This window comes from Fukomys damarensis, unplaced genomic scaffold (assembly GCF_012274545.1).
Source record: "Fukomys damarensis isolate Sample0158 unplaced genomic scaffold, DMR_v1.0_HiC HiC_scaffold_35, whole genome shotgun sequence".
NCBI lineage: Eukaryota > Metazoa > Chordata > Mammalia > Rodentia > Bathyergidae > Fukomys > Fukomys damarensis.
The window spans coordinates 32,491,749-32,512,728 of record NW_022900947.1 but is presented as its reverse complement, the minus strand read 5'-3'; the positions used below and the strand labels follow the sequence as shown (position 1 = coordinate 32,512,728).

Sequence of the window (20,980 nt, the reverse complement as noted above, 5' to 3'; positions counted from 1 at the left end):
AAAAAAAAAAAAAAAAAGGATAATGGTCTAATGAACTGGAATCTGGGTTCATAATATCTAAGAAATCTTTTAATTTTATTATTCTAGAACTTTATTTAAATGATATTATGTAGTTGTGCCCCCCACAACTTATGCAACATGTAGCAACCCTAGAATTTCCCTGGTGGAAAGCACTGCTTAAAAGAATGGAAGAGATTCATTTGTAAAGAAATCTGTAAGAAGTGTAAAATGTGACCCCTAAAGAAAGGAGGATGTAGGCAGAGCACTTGCCTAGCATGTCTGAGTTTGAAGCCTTGGGTTTAACTGCCAGTACCCTGGGGTGGAGAGGTGTTATTGCTGGGTACAGAGGTTCATGCTTATAATCCCAGCTACTCAGGACGCTGGGGCAGGAAGACTACAACTTTGAGGCCAGTCTGTCTCAAAAAAAAAAAAAAAAAAAAAGGTGGAGATAGAATGTAGCTCAGTAGCTGAGTAGTAGGCCCTGGGTTCACTTCCCAGTGCTGAAAAAAATGCAGGGATTGTCAGATATATGAGAGCACCATTAGTCAGCCAATGTAATGAACCTGAAAAATTATAAAATATAACTTTATGATCAAAATAATGTACTAAAATTTCAAATATAAAAAAACAGGTACACAAACATTTTAAAGGACATTTTGGCATGATCTATTAAACACAAAATGCACTTAGCTTAATCAAGAGTAAAATCAGTCTCGTCTGTAAGTTAAAACACTGGTGTATAAGTGTAAAAAGATGTTGACTGTGTTAATATTCAGAAAAAAATGTGGAAACAAACGTCTACTATCAGAGGAATGTGTAATAGCACACTAATCTGAAGGAACAGTATACAGTATGAAGCAAACCAGAACTGCACAAACCAGAACAAATCAGTGACCATGAAAACATAAATGAAAAAAGCAGGGTGTATGTAAATGACACATGATACCTATGTCAAATACAAATAACGAGTAAACAAAACCTGACACCCACAATATAATGATAGGGCTTTCCTACATATTTATGTCAGCATTTTTTTTTTTTTTGGGGTACCGGGGATTGAACTCGGGACCTTGCGCTTGCAAGGCAGGCCACCGAACCGCTGAGCTAAATCCCCAGCCCCTATGTCAGCATTTTTAAAGGACTACATACATGGACACATATTGAAGCCCTCTCTGGGAAGCAAAGGACAGAACTGCAACTAAGATTCATAATCAAATGATATATTAGTTTTTACTTATAATGTCCTATTCCTTACAAAACTGAAAATTTAAAGGTAGAAATGTACATTGTTCTTAAAACTTAACTCCAAGATCACCAATGGAAAAATCAACACTATTTAATGTTCCAACTTTCAAAAGGAAAGCTTGTTTTATTTGTGCATTACTTCCACACTTACGACACAAACAAAATAAGGAGGCAGCCAGGCCTGGTGGCACACACTTGTAATCACAGCACCTGGGAGACTGAGGCATTGCCATGAGTTCAAGGCCAGTCTAGGATACTGATAGGTGATAGGCAACTATTGATGTAAGACTAATATTTTTAGTTCTGGGGATTGAACCCAGTGGGGTGCTCTACCACTGAATTACATCCCTAATCCTTTTTTTTTTTTTTTTTTTTAACTTTGAGATAAGGTTTCACTAAGGTGTCCAGGTTGGGCTTGAGTATTTGGTAACTCTCCTTCAGGCTCCTAAGTAGCACCAGCACACTTGGCATACTTATTATTTTCTTGACTTTAAAAAATCATCTCAGTAATGGCAAAAATGGAAAAAAATAGATGTCTCAAGACTTTTTCCAAAGTCGTAACTTTGAAATTAATTTTCAAAATGTTAAATGATGTATAAGGAATACATGCTAAATTCCTAGGTTTACTATTTTGTCTGGCCTTTTTTTTTTTTTTTTTTTTTGAGACAGGGTCTCACTACATAGTTGAGACTGACCTGAAACTCACTATGTAGCCCAGGCTGGTCTCGAATTCACAGTGATCCTCCTGCCTCAGCCTCCAAAGTGCTGGGATTACAGGCGTGTGCCACTGCGCCTGGCTATGTCTGGCTTTTTTACTAAAGTGATTACTAAGATCCATCTAGCTCTTTGTGTCAATATCTACTTCAACTGATTCAACCAACATAAAATTTGAGTTAATACCTTTATTATATTCACTTACCAGTCTTTCAAAAACAGATGCATTTTTTTCTTACCTAAAAAGCATAAAAACTGTAGCAGGCATCAAGAAAATTTCATTACAAGCAATGAATTTCAGAATATTTTGTTGATTAGCACTTAATTTATCCAAGACAGCTCTCAGCAGAGGTAAACTATTCGAACCCTTTGCCTAAAACAAAAGAAAACAAATATTACAAATAATGAAGCATTTTGGTAAATCAGTTAGTCATCCCTCAGTATCCATGGGAGCTTGGACTCCTATTTAAAATAAACTATTTGCATATAACCTACATATATCTACATATATCTTCTCATGCTTCAAATCATCTCCAGATCACTTATAATACCTAGTATAATGTAAATGTTATGTAAAAAGTTACACTATATTGTTTAAAAATGACAACAAGTCTGTGTGTGTTCAGCACAGTCACAACTTTTTTTGGCAAGTACTTTTAGACTGCAGTTGGATAAATCCACAGATGCAGAACCCAGAGATACTGAGTGGTGGCAATATTTTCTTTAAGTAAGCAACTGGTATATCCTACAAATCATATTACCAAAAGCCAATCATTTGAAAATAATCATAAGTTTACAAATTAAAGAAGGACATTAATGTATCTTCCTTATTTTATTTTGTATATTTGAAGACAACCAAAACCACATTAACAAAAGTACTTTTCATTGTTAGATGTGATTTTTAAAGGTAACATTATTTTATAAGAAATGGTGGTTATCGCCTTCCAATCAGAACAAAAATATGACTATCCAGTAATACAAATAAAATGTATGGCTCCTTAGCTAATAGTAGAAATTAAGGAGACCTAATTGCTGATATAACCAAAGAATTATAAGATAAAGAAAAAGGCCAATAAAAGGCATAAATTGGGGTATTTTAGTTCAAATTTCAATGCATATGCAATATATCCTCCTGGCACACTTAAGTTAAACTTAATGTTCCAGTCCAGCAATAAAAATTTAAGGAGACAAAAAAAAGAATTCAGGACACCAACAGTTAACATTAATGTAAAAAAGAACATGCTCAATATACACTTATTTATCTGTTATGCTAGAATTATATATTGACAGAACAAGACAACTCATCAAGCTTAAAAGATACGTATATTTTAAAAAACAAAGTGATCTATTTCAGATTTCACTAAACCCTCTAAGAACTGGGTGGGGGGATAACAGCGCAATCTTATCTTACAAAATGTTTGTGCTACTTCAATAATAAAAACTTTCAAACTCAAATTTTTCAAATCACTAAATAATTTTTGAAGGGATTCTCTCTGACAAATGCCAAAAGGTCTTAGAACTCAAACTTATGCCAACTACCTATAATCCAGGAATCAAAGAAATAGCATAATTCTACTTACATCAAGGACCTTTTTAGTGTATGTGGCAGCATGAAGCAAAGAGAACAACAAGACTGGGAAAATACTCACTGAAGAAAATAATTAAGGAAAATATTTACAAGTCATTAAGTATTTTGCAAAATAAGGTATGCACTATGTCCAAATATACAGATCTGAAATACCTGCAAAATGACTTCAGCGCAATGCTTTTGTTTTACTGACATACCTTGAATCAAACAGTTTTGTTATTTATTAATAAAGAAATATTTCACTTTCTAAACTCACCATTCTTTTTATAAAGAAAAAAGACAAAGAAAGGTTTTTCTCATCTATTTCTACTGGTTATTAAAAGCACTGCAAACAGTTGCCAAATTATATTAAAACCCAGGCCACCTCAGAAAATTACATGCAACTTTTAACTTTACAATGGGCATTGTGGCCACTCTGAGCCTTCAAATAGTCTCTGAGTGCTCTCACAGATCTTCACTATGAGGAAAGAGTCTGAAGGAAGAATTAAAAGAGTTAATTCCCAAATTTTCCTCAGCTAAAGATCTTTTATTATTTCTTTCCTACAAAAACCTCGTAATTTTGAGATACTGAAACTAAAAAGCTATTTCAATATGTTCTGAACAGTTCAAGTACAGACAGACACAAAATCCTTATACTTAAATCCAACGGTTTGGCTTTATGCCATGGAATATATATTTTCATTCAGCTTTTTGAAAAATGGAAATTGCTCAGAAGATCTCACTCACCACCCCAATTACTGCCAAGTTGATAAAAACAATAACACAGTACTTAAGTATTTCCATGAAATGATACTGTTAATCAATCATGAATGACAAAAATACTAACTCTCAAAATACTAGCAGTTTCTAAGAAATGAATTATATTTTTCTATCCTAGATGCAGACATGATATGGATGGGAAATGGTGACTGCTATAACATAATCTGAGTATCAAATTCATTATAACCACAACTCATTTAGGACTCCAAATTTCCTAATTTCTAATTGGTGGGCATTTATCTAAGTTATTAGAAAAAAATCTAATTCTCTAACAATACACTAATTCTCCAAATTAATATTCTCAACAGTTCTTTCTTACTACTCACACAAATTAGGTAAAAATGTCAATTTTTTGAGTAAAGATCACATACACTCACCAGAATATAGTCTTAAACATTTTAATGAATCACAGATACACCCTTTCTAAACGGATGAAAACTATAATGCTCTCCCAAGGCAGCTGTGAAACTTTACTGCAGTTTAAATAGTTAAATTTAAACTTCAACATATATCTAGACTTGAAGACTGATTCAATAATAGAGGTAGTGTCAGGTAGTGAAACAGAACTCTGAGTTGAGAGTTGAGCTATCTGGGTTTCAGTCCTGACTCGGTCACCCACTAATTTTCCTAGACTGTTTCATTCTCTTTCAAGTAAGTTCAAGGCCAGCTTGGGCTAAATATCCATTTCAAGGCCTGTAAACCCAAAAAAAGACTACATACAAGTCAAAGCTGGATATTTCTAATGAGCTGTTCATCTCGACTATTGTACAATTAAAAAATCCATCTCTAATACTATACAGGTCATACATCCATAACTAGAAAGTCATCTTAGCTTTCAGTGTCACTTTTTAAACTATTTAGAAATGGTAAGGGCTGTAAGCACAATTTTAACCCCAAGTACCTGTACTTGTCATTAACACAGCAGGTAAAATTATCACTCTTACCTAATTTCCTTAGGAATCAGATAAGTATTTGCTATTCCCACTGCTTGCCACTTCTCCTCCCATAAAGAATGCAGGGAATATGAAATCTTCAATAGTCCCATGAGACAGGTTAGCAAATAACCAACCACAGAGAAGAGGCAGAAAGGTTGTCTGTACGGCCAGTCTCACTTGTATGACCTGAGGATTTATTCAACAAAACATACTGGGCACCCATCTGTGCCAAGCACTGTCCGAGAGTTCAGTACCGATGTATTCAATTTTGCTCTACATTAATTATTCAGAATATATTTTTTTCACTTTTATTTTTCTCTCCAAGGAAATTTGAAGCTATTAAAAGGCACAACCAAGAGCCTTTATATATCTTCCCACAGTATCTCAGAAAAACAAGAATTTTAATAATTGTGATTGCAAAGCTTCTCAATGAATGAGTGTAAGAGCTAGTCAAGCCGATAGCCAAATAAACAGACAGCTGTGAAAAAACAATCATGTAGTTTTACCAAAAAATAAACAAATACAAATTATGTGACATTACAGACCCACACATTAAAACATAAAAAGCTTTATTCTTTCTTTTCTGTTATCTGGGATTGAACTCGGGTCCTTGCGCTTGCGAGGCAGGTGGCGGCTCCCAGACCAAAAAGCTTTATTCTTATACCCTTACCTACTTACATTATTCTGATAAAATAACTTTAAACAGAATCTCCACATAATACACATATAAGTGATTACTGGCTCTACCTAGGAACAGAGAGAAATATTTTATAACTACTGCCAGGTGCAGTGGTATACACCTGTAATCCCAGACACTGTGGGAGACTGAGGCAGGAGATCCACTAGTAACTAGTGAGACACTTCCAAAATTAAAAACAAAAAAAAAGTTGGAGAGTTCTTCCATGGTAGAGTATCTGAGTCTAATCCTAAGTACCACAAAAAACAATGCACTAAAAAATTGCCCATCAACTATTAATTTGGTATGCCTTTTAAATATGAGCGATCTTGTCAGCATTACTGTTTACCAGCCCCCACCAAAAAATTTTTGTTTTGAGACAGGGTCTCACTATGTAGTTGGGTCTGACCTGGAACTCACTATGTAGCCCAGGTTGGTCTTGAACTTGCAGCAATACTCCTGCCTCAGCCTCCCTAGTACAGGGATTACAGGCGTGCATCACCATGCTCAGCTTCCAACCAAAGTTTTTAGTGTAATACATGATTTTTTTTTTTAAGTATAACTAGGATTAAATAGGTCAAGTTCCTACATATAGTATTGAGGTGCTCAGGAAATTTGAGTTTCCTTCTCTTCTAGTTTCTCTAACACTTATAAGTCTATTTAGGAGGTGAAGTTGTAGCTCACTGGTAGAGAATATGCTGGCATGTATAAGGACCTGAGTTCAATCCTGAACAAGAAAAAAAAAAGTTTGTTTAAAATTTGAAGCTTTACAGGTATAGGCATTATGCTTGTAAATGGATAATATTTAATCTTACAGAAATAATTGTGTTTTCCACTATGTATAATTATAACATTAAGTATTCAAATACTCTTAGAGCAACACTTCAAAAAGCACAAAATAGTGTCATTTCCAGAGGAATGGTCTACAGGGGAGAAAAAGAAAGACTGATTACTCTTGTACTCACAATGTATGAAAGTTCTATAATAAGAACCTTATTTTTAAAATGTTTAACTTCTGCTATGTAAACATAGTGAGTTTTAGGACTCCCTTTTTTGGATTAACTCCCATTTTGTCATTCTACAACACACTCTGATTGTGAAAACAAATTCCAAATGAATTATTAAATTTTTAGTAGCTACATGGGTTACCCATGTGTATTCTTTTCCTACTTTATTTATATATTGAATATTCTTTTTATTTTCATTTGTTTCTAACTTACTAGGTGGTAAGAAATGAACAAGCTCAGGATCTCTCTTTTTGGAAGCAAGAGATCTGGATACTTTCCCAAACATAAGAATTAAAGAAAGAAATTTTCAAATATTTAGAAGTCTTATGTGAACTTGTGGTCTGAATCTTAATTTTTTTGTATATGCGCAGTACTGGAGACTGAACCCAGGGCCTTTTGCACTAAGCTACATCATCAGACCATTTTATTTGGTATTTTGAGACACGGTCTTGCTAAGTGACTCAAATGCCCATGCTGGGCTCAAAATTGCATTCCTCCTGGCTCAGCTTCCCACAGTACAGGGATTACAGGCACAAATCACCATGAGAATCTAAGTTTTTGGACATCCATTGCTAATATAGACAAGAACATTGACAAAGTTTAAAAATCAGCTCTTCAACGTTCAGATTTTAAATAATAGAGTCAGAAATTCTTACATTAAACGTATCTTTCTCACAGAGATGAAGAGCCAAAAAAGCAAACAAACCCATGCTTCATGAAATATTCTCATTACTGAATCCTTCCTATCAAAACATAGAGATCTCCCAAATGCATAGCTGGTAATCTCACTGTCAAAAGAGTAGAAAAGGATACTTGTAACAGGGTAAGAATTGACAAAGATGAGCGAATACAACAGGTAGTGGCAGCTGTCCTCTAACAAAGCCTGGGCCAGGAACGCTCTGCTTAACTGGAAGTGTGGTAATCTTTGATGCAGTCTCAGAGCACTGGTCAGAGCATTTGCCAGCAAAGCGCGTTGATAAAAGCTTGCTGCTTCATGCAACCTGCAAATTACCAGAGGAGAAGTTATCACGAGACATAAACAACCACCATGTCTCTTCCTCCTTTGTGAGTTGCATCAGAATTGTACAACATCTAACTCATTTAATTGCCAATATAAAAATTACTTTAACCAATTCTACCTTCTTAAAAACATCTCTTCACATGTCAACTGAATTTTATAAAACAGCAATTTTTCCTATCAAGTTTAAAAAAAGAAAAGCAGAAACCATGAACTCACTCCATCTATGCATATATTTTTTCTTCAGACTTTCAAAGTGATATTAGTTTCACAAACCACAAGACATAAAACAAGATAGTAAATACTTCTCCAACTGATTACCAGGTTATTAGTGACTTTTTTATTAGTGATTCTGTCCCTAAACTTTACAGTTTAGTAATTCTTACAACTGAAAGACATCTCATAAATTGCCAGTACAACTGGCTTATCAAAGTCAGAAACATATAATACATACCCAAGAAGAGGCAGAACAAACAAAGCAGAGCAGTAAACTGTGAACAATCGGGAAAGCCACATTGCTGTGTCCAGTTTATTGGTCATCATGAATTGCTACATTTAAAAAGAAAAATATTGTAGTAATCTAAACCTGAAAATTATGTTTTTAAGGATAAAGAGCATAGAATTGTTATTCTATTCAAAATATTTTAACAGGGCGGGAATTTAGATCAAAACAAAACAAAACAAACTATTTTAACAAACAGGTAACATTTGTTTTTAGATCATTAAATGAAAACTTATTAACTCTTTCAACTTGTATGTGCAATGATATGTCCAAATAGTCTGTACTTTGGATGTGGAAAATACAGGAAATACTTAAATAAACCAACCAAAAAATAAAATCAGTTGATATTTTAAAATTTTTGAAAAAAATTAGAAAAAATGGAAAAATTTACAATTGGCTATGTTTCTTCCACACTTACAATTCTGGTTCCTGTTTTAAAAAAATTAAATAAGAACTAATTGCTCTCAAGAGAAATATGCCTATTCTTAGAAAAATCTCAAATCCAAATAGGTATGTCTCTGAGCTGAGTTAAGAAGGCATCATATAAATCCAGTCTGGATTAAATAATCTTTTGAAAGAGAAATGGAAAACCATGCAATTGTTCCTATCAAACTTCTTAGTCTACTGATGACATACAGAAGGGCCTAGCCTATCTAAGGTACTCAAAATACAGTTGTCAGGTATTAAATGATATCTGCTTTTCTATAATTCTGCATTCCCTGAAGGTTCTCCCATAAGTTTTATACTAGTTCCAGTGGCACTAAATTAAACTTTCATTTACCATTTTCTTCTCCACTTCTTCTTCTTCTTTTTTTTTTGTCTGTTTCTTTGCTTTATTCCCATTTGGGTCTATTACTACTGAAGCAAGAACATCTTTGTCTTTTGTTTGTTTGTTTTTTGTTTTTTGAGACAGGGTCTCACTGTGTAGTTGAGACTGACCTGGAACTCACTATGTAGCCCAGGCTGGTCTCAAATTCACAGTTATCCTCTTCCCTCAGCCTCCTGAGTGCTGGGATTACAGGCGTGTGCCACCATGCGCAGTTGAAGCAAGAACATCTTAAAGTGTGGGTTTTTTTGGTACTGGGGATCGAACTCGGGACCTTGCACTTGTAAGGCAGGCGGCGGGACCACTGAACTAAATCCCTGGCCCATAAAGTCTGTTTTAACATTAAGATTTTACCATTTATACTTAAATTATAAGCAGACTCACATTTTCAACAACATTTAACATCACAATCTAATTACAAACATACACAGGTATATAAAACATGGGTGTACAGTTTCACAAAATCATTTATCCTTAGTACATAACGATGGACTTTGGGATTTTCTTTTTTTAAAATGAGTTGAGTGCTTCCACTCAACTGTTTCAAAATGGTACTACTTGAAAAAAATAATGCTTTAGGAGTGAGGTAGCCCCACACTGGGCACCAGACCTACTGCACGCCCAGGGCCAGACTGCACTAAAATTTGGATTTCTATGTCTGAGATGTTTAGAATGCACTGATTAAGTGGAAAAGTGCAATACTGAGGGTTCCATCTCTACTGGTGTTCTGTTTTTCAGAGGCTGGTGGATTATCATAGATGAAGCTGTTATGTATCCTGGTATGGAAGAGTTCAACCACTCACACCATGGCTGTGGTGTTATGGCAACCACAGCCTTAATGATTAATGCAGTATCAAATGGACAAGTCCAGAGTGATAGTTACAGTGAAGCTTGTCTGAGTCAAACAGGTGCATGCATTTGGCTGTTCACTGGTTTCATTCAGGCCTTTGGATCTCTGATTGTGTCTATGTGGATTCTCTTTGGAGTATATACTGCTAAGGAAAAACCCTTAGTATATCCTGGTATTGCTGTATTCTTCCAAAAAGCCTTCATATTTTTTGGAGGACTGCTGTTTAAGTTTGGCCACAGCAAAGATTTGTGGCAGTGAAAATAGCAGACTTGCTGTAGCCTGGCATGCCTGCATGTTTTTGCTTTTTTTTATTTTCTTAACCACTCACTCCCAGTCTTTTGTAATGCCATCTTCTAAACTTATTTCTCAGTGCAGTCTCAGCTTCAAGTTGTACAATGCTAAAATCATGAGAACTCCCGGTACAAACAGCAACAAAATCTCTTGTGTTATGTACCTAGTTAACTTACACAATGTTACAGCAAACTGTTTCACATGAGTAACTTCTGTCAAGTTTTATCATGGTGTAATTTGTAAAAATAAAAGTAAATTATGGAAGAAATTATGGATTAATCGGTGTATTTGGTCTGAGGTTCAAAACTACAAAGTGCTCTGAACAGCTAATGTGCATTTAAATGTGGCTTCTTTATTAAATGTTAAATGAATATTTTCATGTTTTTATAAACTAAAAAAGTACTGCTTAAAGCAATTTAACTCCATTATATTTCAGAGAATAAATGTAAATTTTTTGGAAGAAAATGCAAGTACATTTTCAAATTCAAGGAAGTTTAACTGTATGTCTTCTTAATTTCACATGCAACTAATTTCACAAATATGAAACACACCTGATTTATTCTATCCAGACATATCACACTATAATTCCCCTAAATTTAAAGGATGAGCAGCAATTAAGTGAAAGGATAAATTTAATTTACTGTGCTCAATTTCTCTACAAATATCCAAACTCTACATCATAGTTGATTTTGTAACTTTACATGATATATCTTGGGAAATTTTAACATTTTTAAATAATTTGTGTGGGGTATTTATTTTTCAATAAATGAGATATGCACTTCATTTGGGACTTTACAGGTGTGCGTTTTATTACACAAGGTGAAAAGGTGTAACTGATTTACACTTTTAAGAGTGAACTACTCCAAGCTCCATAGTTAGTAATGTTTTACAGGCGAAATATACTGGACTTTTGGGTGAAAAACTGTTGAGGAGCAAAACAGTCACAATGTCAGTCTCATGCTGCAGAATACTCTTCAATTATAAATGAGTAAAGGTCTTTACAGTGGAGAAACTGATGGACATCACCTTAACCAAATAATCAAACTTAAATTCCCCAACACAGAATTAATCAGTGCAAAATGCCTCATATATGCACGGAGAAGGGACACAATATTACTCATGTAACCCATGTGAGAAACATTCTGCAGGTCTAGACTCTTGAAAACTATTTGTATTTTGAAAGATATAAAAGGGATAGGACAGAGTAACTGTTTTGGATTATGATAGACTAAGATATATCACCAGTAAGTGCAATGCATGCTTTTTGGATAAATCGTGGAGGAAGAAGCTTTAAAGGAACAATTACTGAAATCTGAACATGGATTGCATATTGGATAATAACCTATCAATTTAAAATTTTCCAAATGTGATTAACTGCAGTGGTCATGTGGAAGAACACCAAAGCATTCTGGGTTAACGAACATGATTAACTCAAATGGGTCAGCAAAATTAAAGTGTGTATACAAGAATGTTGCAATAAAAAAAAAACTTGCACAGTTCACAAATTCAGTTTTAAAACTAAAAGAAAATAATGTTTCGGGTACAAATAACTAGAAAGCTGCAGATCTGTATCTTAAAAATAAAACATTTACAAAAGCGTAATGATATTTCTTTTCATGAAGAAAGAAAAGCAGACCAATCTCTTTTTGCGTAATTTCTATATGCTATAAAAGTAAGTAAAAGGTTCTCTGTCAGCACACGGGTGCGCCATGAATGACATCTTCAGCCTTGGGATCTAGGGCTAGGATAATAGGAAGAGGCAGGAAGGGGCCATTTCCATGGCACACCTGCTCCAGGCCAGCCACGGTCGCTTCAGAAAGAAACTTGGGAGCTCTCATTTACATCCCCCTTACCCCCCTCACTAATTCCGGTCCAGAAAGCTCTGAGCTTCTGGAACGCCTTGGAACCTCGCAACACTTCCTGCTGCTTCCTAACTCTTGCAAATCAGACGACCCTGCCCACTCACCACAGCGCCCGCCCCCTGGGGGCCGTTTGGGGTCGTATCAGCCATGAGAGACGAATTCGCGCCTGCGACGGTGTAACCGCGGAGAGAAGTGACAGAACGTCAGCACTGGGGCCACGACCCGGGAAACCGGCTTCCTCGCTGGGTTTCACAGGCCCGCCTCCCCTTGCGGGAACTCCGAGACTTCAGAGGGCAAGGTATCGCCGTCCCCGGTACAACACACTGCTCCAAAATCACGCGCAGCGGCCGGGAAATACCTATCCCGCAAGGCGGAATCAAAGCAAGTTTTCTAGAAAGACCGAAGGGGAGGCGGGGCTTTGGAACAAGGCCGTAAAGGACTGCCTAAAGCTGCCGGCTCCCGGTTATTGCCGAACCCGGAAGTACTTCTTTCAGTTCCGTGGGGATGAGACTGACTGCGAGGGCAAACGGGAGCGGTGTCCGGAAGCATGACGGGAAGTGTAGTTTTTTTTTCCTTTCGGCTCCACCTGTGCTGCTAGTTAGTCTTTGGCTCAGTGAACTAAGGAGTAAGATTAGCCAAATTTTGCCTGTCTCCGGCAAGAGGTTGATCCTCCCTGCTCCTATTCAAACCACAGAATCTCTCTACTCCATAATGTAGAGGCCTCAGAAGCATCTTTGAAAATCTCTCCTTCGAGCTCTATTGTTCAACTTCTAAAAATTTTTCAACAAATCTTACAAAGCCTCCTATGTGGCAGGTTCTTTATTTAGCATGGAGAATAATAAGATGACTATAACACAAACTGAATGAGAGACAGACAAGACTAACTCACAACATAAACTCTTACAAAATGGTCAGAGGCTGAGTTATTTCAGGGAGCACAAGGTGCTTAGGAGGCTTCCTGGAAAAGATAATTCTGGCCCTAAATTGTGAAGGAAAAGAACTTGGTGACAACAGGAGACTGCAGACAGAGGAAAAGAAAAGTACAAGAAGTAGTAGAACAGAGATCTAGCTCAGTATGAACAGAAAGAAGATACCAGTCACGAAGTAACAGGACTGAGAATTAGTTCAGTATGAACAGAAAGAAGGGACTAGTCAGGGAACTGTAAAAAGATTTGGGATAGAAATGAAAAAAATGATGCGCTAAGCAAAGAATCTGAACTTCTTTTGTACCAGAGAGCCATGGTACAACTTTAAGCAGAAGTGTAATATCTTCAGACTTAGAAAAATCACTCTGACAACAGGGTTGATGATGATCAAAAGGGAAGCTAGGAAATTTGTTGGGAAAGTTGCCTACATCTAGAAGATTTTTGGACTGAGACAGTTTGTGGAGGAAGAGAAGAGGAAAGATGGTTTGGAAAGATGGTAACTTCAAGATTTGGTAACTGATTAGATGTGTAGCTAAGAAGGGATAATCTGCTGAAACCGAGAGAAGAGATGCAGAGAAGAATCCATCAGAAGAGCAGTGGACTGAGAATCAAACACTGAGGGAGAGAAGGAGCTGACTAAAACCTATAGGCCCTCTAGTATGCCACTGGGAAAATCCAAATCTATCATGCTCCTGCCCTCTCAGATTTGTGTTTATCCTCCAAGACCTTTGGGCAGTCTAAGTGCTAGTCAGCTGTAGCCCACAAGTCAAATGGTGCTCTCTTAAAATATGAGTGTCTCTTTTTCTAAGGCTGTTTCCCAAATTCAGGCCCTCACTTTCTCTCAAGTGTCACTTAGTCCATATTTTTAGAGTACTTATCACTTTCTAATGTTATAATTATTTTTCTGTCAATGCATGTACGTTCATGTGTGTGCCAGCCATAGTAAAATGCCATCTTTTTCCTCATAGGTCCACACTATAGGCTTGAAAATTCAAGATCAAATTACCAGCAGTGTGGCTTTATTTTGTGTCTTTTTCTCTTGGCTGCTATTCTCTGTGCTCAGCAGAGGTGTGGGGGTGTGGATTGAGTTTGAAATCAGATAAGGATTATGTCTTGAACCTTATGACCTTGTTTACCTGCTAAATATCCTATCTCCAAACATTAGGGCTTCAACATAACAATTTGGGGGGTAAGGTGGAGGACACAATTCAGTTCATACCAGCAGTATTTGTATATGTTAAAAGGGTCCTGTAATTATACAAATATTTAAAATATAAAATATTCTCTATTATAAATTCCATATAGCCAGTTGATTCACAAAGAATTCATTTAAAATTTTTTTCCTTTTATTGAGTTTATTGGTACATTCTAGGTATACAGTACAGTTACATTCATTACTGGGATCTTGTACCTTTACATGACAGGTCTTGGTTCTCATTTTTCCCTTTTGTCCCTGCCCTCCTTTCACCCCCTCCTCCCCTCCCCATTTACAAACACTTTATTTCCATTTTTTCATTTTCTCATATTTTTTCTTTTCCCTTATTCCCTTTCATTTTTAAAATTTTTCCTGAACTTTTGCATTCATAGTAATGTACAGTTATAGTTAATTCTGTGACTGCTGCTTGACAGTTTTGTTAAGGAATAAGATGACAGTGAAACAACTAAGACATATATTAGGGCTTTGTTTATACTGATATAACAAGGACAAATAACCTCAAGAGCATGGATAATAGTAAGATGTAGTAAAAGTAATTAGAAAGTGATGAGCCTTAAATAGTTATTACTTTGCTTTGCTATAGCAGAGTGTTATGGCTTGTGTCTAGATGTCCCCAAAGCCTTGTGGTCATCATAGGTGGGGATTTTTAGAGGTGGCTGTATCTAGAGTGTGTGACTCTGGAATTGACTCATAGCACAATGCTAGGCTCAGAGGCACTAGGGTTAAGGGGTGAGTGCTACACACCCTAGGTAGTCTAGATAAGATAAAAGGGACAGAAACACACTGTTAAATTTCCTTGTTGTTTTGCTACCTTTGGTCCACATAAAGTGTTACCCCTCTATCATGTGCCACCCTGCCTTAGAGCCAGCTGATTATGAACTGACACCTCCACATACTGTGAGCTAAATAAACCTTTCCTCCCTTAACTTGTGTGAGTTAGGTATTTTGTCTCAGCAATGAGAAAGGTAACTAAGACATAGAGATTTATACAGTTTAAATTTTTAGTAATGACAATGCAAAACAGCTAGTTCACAAAATTCTTCAAAGTTTAATAATCAGCTCTTGTAAGCCAGTATGAGCTGGATCCATTGTTCTGCTATGTTCCTTCACAGATGATATTCTTTCAGCCTTTCCCCTGACTTGCTTTAGGAAGCGGAATTTTCCTTAAACTTTAAGGCACTAATTCTCACTCCCCAGGTACACTACCTCCAATGTCTCTTCCCCATTAGGAAAAAAAAATTCCCTTGTTGAAACCGCCGAATGTATTCCTATTCTATTAAGGCACTTATTTAATTCTCTTTTGTATTCTATGGTTTTGTGTTCTCATCAAGAATCTTAAATTTTAGAAAAGAAATAGGAGAAATTGTTAATGAGGAATAGAAGAGAGTGGAGGACTTTTGGCTGACAGCCTAATATGCTCTATTTGTAATTTTTAAATTTTAAGCTAGTCATTTTAAAAATAAATATTGGTCAGAAAATATTCCCGTTAATACTAGAAAGACTACTGGATGCTAAACCCATTGGATGAAATGTTGATGGCAGATACAATATTGATATCTTTCCAGAATATCACTCTAGAGATTTAAAAATGTTTATTATTTTACTAATTACGGAAGAAAAGACGAATCTTTTCTATGGAACGCTATGGCTGTTAAAACGCTAACCAAGGGATGACTTTCAAAATGTAGAAAGAGGGTGGAAAATAACTTTCTTCCTGCCTCAGCTCCTAAGTGCTAGGATTACAAGTGTGTACCACCTAGTTCCTTTTGCATTTTTGAGGACTATCACATTTTATATATCCTCCTGCAATCTACCTTTTTCAGTCAACATTGTTGTCTTTTATTTTTATTTTTTGAAACACGACCTCACTGTATGGCCCAGGCTGGCCTCAAACTCATGGCAATCCTCCTGTTTCAGCCTCCCACGTGCTGGAATTATAGGTTTAAAATGAGTTTTAATTGGGTATATCATCTTCCATAAATTGGGCAAGAGAACAATGAATCCTTTGGAACATAATCTGGTTTATATCTCTTTTTCATTTATCTCCTTTTAGGTGCTTTGTACAACCATGGTCTAGCCAGTTTCTAGCTCAGCTTGGGGTATACACTTGCATGATAGATTATTCCTCACTCCTTGCTCATATTAATTTAGTTTTTATTCATCTTTGAAAGAGAAGGGAAATTTTTCAACTCATGTAATGAAAGTTTAGTATAAAAACATGACTTCGGGCCGGGGATTTAGTTCAATGGTGCTGCTGTCTGCCTTGCAGGTGCAAGGTCCTGAGTTTGATCCCTGTTACCAAAAGCAAAAACCAAAACCATAATTTTACCAAAAATTTTAAAACTTTAACAAATCAATAATGGAATAATAAAAAAGCTATCAAGGGAAAAAGAGGGGACAGAAGGAAATTCCTGAGTGACCAGTAAAGTCATGAGAAGATGCTCAGCTTCATGACTACTCAGTAAAATACAAGTGGAATCAATAACAGCACAGAAGTTTATATAAATTCAATTGACACCATGGCTTAGATGTGGTTTGTTCCCCAAAAGTTTATGGACTAGAGGTTTGGTCACCAGTGAGGTGGTACTGAGAAGTAGTAAAGGGCTAGGAATGTAGCTCAGTGATACAAATGCTTGCCTAGCATAGGTGAAGTCCTGAGTTCAATCTGCAGCACTGAAAAAAAAAAAAAGAAAGAAAAAAAAAGAGGTAGTGGAACCATTAAGGGATGGGGCCTAATGGGTGAATGTTAGGTCGTTGCATGTGCTGCTCTTGGAAGGGATTAATGATGGTCTCAGAGTGAGTTAGTTCTCACTAGAGTAGGTTGTTATAATCTAGGCCACTCTGTGTACTTGGCCTCTTTTGTACACAATTATTTCCCTTTCCATTCCTCTGCCATTCTGTGATGCAGCCAATGTAGCCTTCACCTAAACCAAACTTATAGGGTCACCCAACTTGGACTTTCCCCTCCTAAAACTGTAAGCTCTAAATAAATTTTAATAAAATGAAGTATTCAGCCTCAGATATTTTGTTATAGCAACAGAAAATGGAGTAATACAACCAATGTAAACTAATGTTGACAGGGATTAGGACTATTCTCATACAGTAAAGACAACCTCTTAGGAGAGTAAATTTGAAGTTATTTTAATATGCAGAATTGAAGATATCGGGGGCCAGTGATTTAGCTCAGTGGTTCTGCCACCTACTTCACAAGCACAAGGTCCCAAGTTTAATCCCCGATACCAAAAAAAAAAAAAAAAAAAAAGAAAGAAAAATTGAAGAAATCCTATGGTCCACCTATTTCACTTCTAACTGCATATTTACCTTAGATAAACTGTCATGCATACTGTTTATTATAGAATTGGAAAAATGTTCATCATTAAGACAATGAACAAATTCATTTTCATAATTCATAAATAGAATAGTTGGAACATATAAACTAAACCTATGTGTACTAATCTGGTTATGTCCTGAAAACACAATGATAGCTGGGAGTAGTGGCTCACGCCTGTAATCCTAGCACTTGGGAGGCTGAGGTAGAAGGATCACCACAAGTTGGGGTCAGCCTAAACTACAAAGCAAGACACTGTTTCAAAAAGAAAAAAAGAAAAAGAAAAGAAAAGAAAATTGAATTCTAGTACAAAGTTTCAGGCAACTTAGCAGCAGTATAAAATATATTGAGGCCATAGTAGAAGAAGTTGAAGCAGCTCTGCTAGGATACTGGTTCTGCTAACAGATTTCAATGATTGGTTTCAGCAATTGAATTCAGTGACACATAGCTTAGTTGGGGTAGAGGACATAGCTTAGTAGTAGAGCACTTACCTACCATGCTTCAAGGCCCTGGGTTTGATCCCTACCCAAAATCACCAAACAAACAAACAAGCAAGCAAACACTAATGCAAATGCAAAGATATCTACCATTTCTTCCTTTGCAAAAAGTATCATAAATGGTTTGTTTTGTGTTGTATTGTATCTGGACAGTAAATATCATGTGTGGATCATTTGTAAACACCCCCCTTTAACAATTGGAATCTGTCTTATTTTTTCCTATTGTATGATTTTTCTTTCTTCATCATTCTTTTTGGTAGCAAGACAATTTCTTAGACATAGTTTCCTTAGTCGAGACTCTCCTGATTGTAAATACAGTAATCCCTCTATATATGAAGTTTTATTTCTGCAGTTTAATGTATCTTCAGTCAGTTATGGCCAAAAATATTAAGTTTAATATTGCAGAAGAAATAAACAATTTGTGAGTCTTAAATTGCACACTGTTTTGAGTAGCACAATGAAACTTTGTGCTATCCTACTTTGAGATGAGGCAGATGATCCTCTCTCTGACACATCACCAAAAGGTCAATAGCAGCCTCATGCTATGTCACAATGCCTATATCATTTTCTTCCAGACACTACATCTCACCGCATAGGCATTGTATTCCTCATATCACCAGAAAAAGGGTGACTATATTACAATAAGATATATCAAGAAAGGATGTACTCACATAATTTATATAGTATATCATTAAGTTGTTTTATATTAGTCATTGTTGTTAATCTCTTACTGTACCTAATTTATAAATTAAACTTTGTCATAGGTATGTATGTACAGAGAGGTAGAGCATAGGTAGGGTTTAGCATTATTTGCAATTCTAGGCACCCATTAAGGGCCTTGGAATATTATATCTCTCATAAATAAGGTGGGAGTACTATAACACAAGGAGTAAGCTCAGCAAACATAGGGAGAATCAAAGGCAAAATAAAACTACAGGTAGATGATCTTTTCTTGAATCCATGACTAGATTTAACAGTCCAACCGACATCAAAGAAATCTGTTCTCTTCTCTACTTCCCTCTCAATTAACTTCATTGTCAAATTGATTCTCCTTCCCCTTAAACCCTTATTCCACTGGGTTAGCAAGAAGCTTCATAGAAGGTGTCTTTGCCCAACACTTTCAAATAATTGTCCAGGATTGATATTCACTGAATCAAGTTTGGTCCCATGAAAATTCTTAAACCAACTACTTGGTTTAAGACACAGGGAGTAAAGTTTGTGTCATTCTTGTTTTTAAGGAGGGGTCCTGGGGAATGTTTTCAGGATTAACCTTATCTGAAACTCTTAAGTGTGTCACTATGAAAAGAGTGAGATTGGATGTCTGGAAAAGCAAAGACAATATAATTCTAATACAGTCACTTCTTTCTTTTTTTCTTTAGGTACTGAGCACTTAGCTACAACTCAACCTTTTTGTGTTTATTTTTTAAATTTTTGATGTAAGGTCTTCCTGAATTCCCCAGGCTTGCAGTGAACTTTCAATCCCCCTGCCTCTGCCTCCTGATTAGCTGGGATTACAGCCATGTGCTATCATGCCCAGCCAATCATTATTTTATTATTTATTTTTTTTTTTTTTTTGGTTCTGGGGATTGAACTCGGGTCCTTGTGCTTGCAAGGCAGGCCACCGAACCACTGAGCTAAATCCCCGGCCCCCAATCATTATTTTTTAATTGATGCTTTTTATATCTTTGAGGTTTTTTTTTTCAATGGTTTTATTGCCATAAGATCAAGGCCAAGTCTTAGGTAAAACACAGCTTATTTTAATTGAAGGTAAGAAAATTTTGATGTAACACAAGACCAGAAACTGAAGCACTTGGCTACCAATAGGCCATTATTCTTTTCGGCTAGAAATTGGCTGAGGGAGCAAGAACTAATTCCAGAATTATTGATGACTTGGCTCTCCCCAGTTTTCAAGGGAGGTTCTCCTGAACTGTCAAGTCATCAATCTGCTAATTTCTGCTTCAGCAGTGATTAATGATCCTGTAGTTGGATAGAGTCTTTCCACTTGCCAAGTGCTGAGTCACTCATGAGTACAACCTTGCTTTTATTTGCTGCCTGAAAAGTAAGCTCAGTAAACTCTGCAGAGATAGTGTAAGTATGAGATCTTAATTAAGAAAGTTTATTCTTTTGAGATTGGTAATGTAATGAAAAGCTTACTTGCAGTGGAATGCTGAAGACTAGAGATTATAGAATCACACACACACACACACACACACACACACACACACACACCTTGCTCTTTACTACGCTATATTTAAACTTTGTAAATTACAGATAACTGACATCAAAGTCAGTGATTCTAATCCATTATGTTATTTTTTTCAATGTTGCTGTAATAAATTACAACACATTTGGCAACTTGAAACAACGTATATTTGTTATTTTAGAGTTCTGGAAGTCAGAAGTCCCACACAGGTCTTGCTGGGCTAAAATCAAGGTTCTGCAGGTCTCCATTATTTACTGGAGGCCCCATGGGAGAATTCATTCCTGTGCCTTTCCAGCTTTTAAAGGGCCCCCATTTCTTGGTTCTCAGACCATTTCTCCATCTTCAAACCTGGCAGCGTTGCATCTTTCTGATCATTCTTCCATAGCCACAGACCCTCTGGCTCCCCTGTGCCACCTTATCCTGCTGTTTTTCCTCCCAGTGCTGGGGATTGAACCCTGGACTTCACAAACGCTAGGTAAGAGTTGTATCACTGAGCTACACTCTCAGCTGGTTTGCAATCTTTTTTTTTTTTTTTTT

General features: G+C 36.3%; 1 protein-coding gene and 1 pseudogene across 1 annotated transcript in view; one reads left to right on the top strand and one right to left on the bottom strand.

Annotated features, from left to right (window-relative positions):
• Tmem33 (transmembrane protein 33) overlaps window positions 1-12,761 on the bottom strand; it is a 23,596-nt gene extending 10,835 nt beyond the window's left edge. The window contains exons 1-5 of the mRNA XM_010625157.3: window positions 12,378-12,761; window positions 8,397-8,491; window positions 7,738-7,925; window positions 3,540-3,607; window positions 2,199-2,332 (exon numbers count right to left, since the gene is read on the bottom strand). Coding sequence (XP_010623459.1) covers window positions 2,199-2,332; window positions 3,540-3,607; window positions 7,738-7,925; window positions 8,397-8,491; window positions 12,378-12,422 — 530 coding nt within the window. The 5' untranslated portion in view covers window positions 12,423-12,761. The remainder of the gene's footprint in view (window positions 1-2,198; window positions 2,333-3,539; window positions 3,608-7,737; window positions 7,926-8,396; window positions 8,492-12,377) is intronic.
• Window positions 8,920-10,378, top strand: LOC104862926 (annotated as a pseudogene).
• Window positions 12,762-20,980: the final 8,219 nt, after the last annotated feature.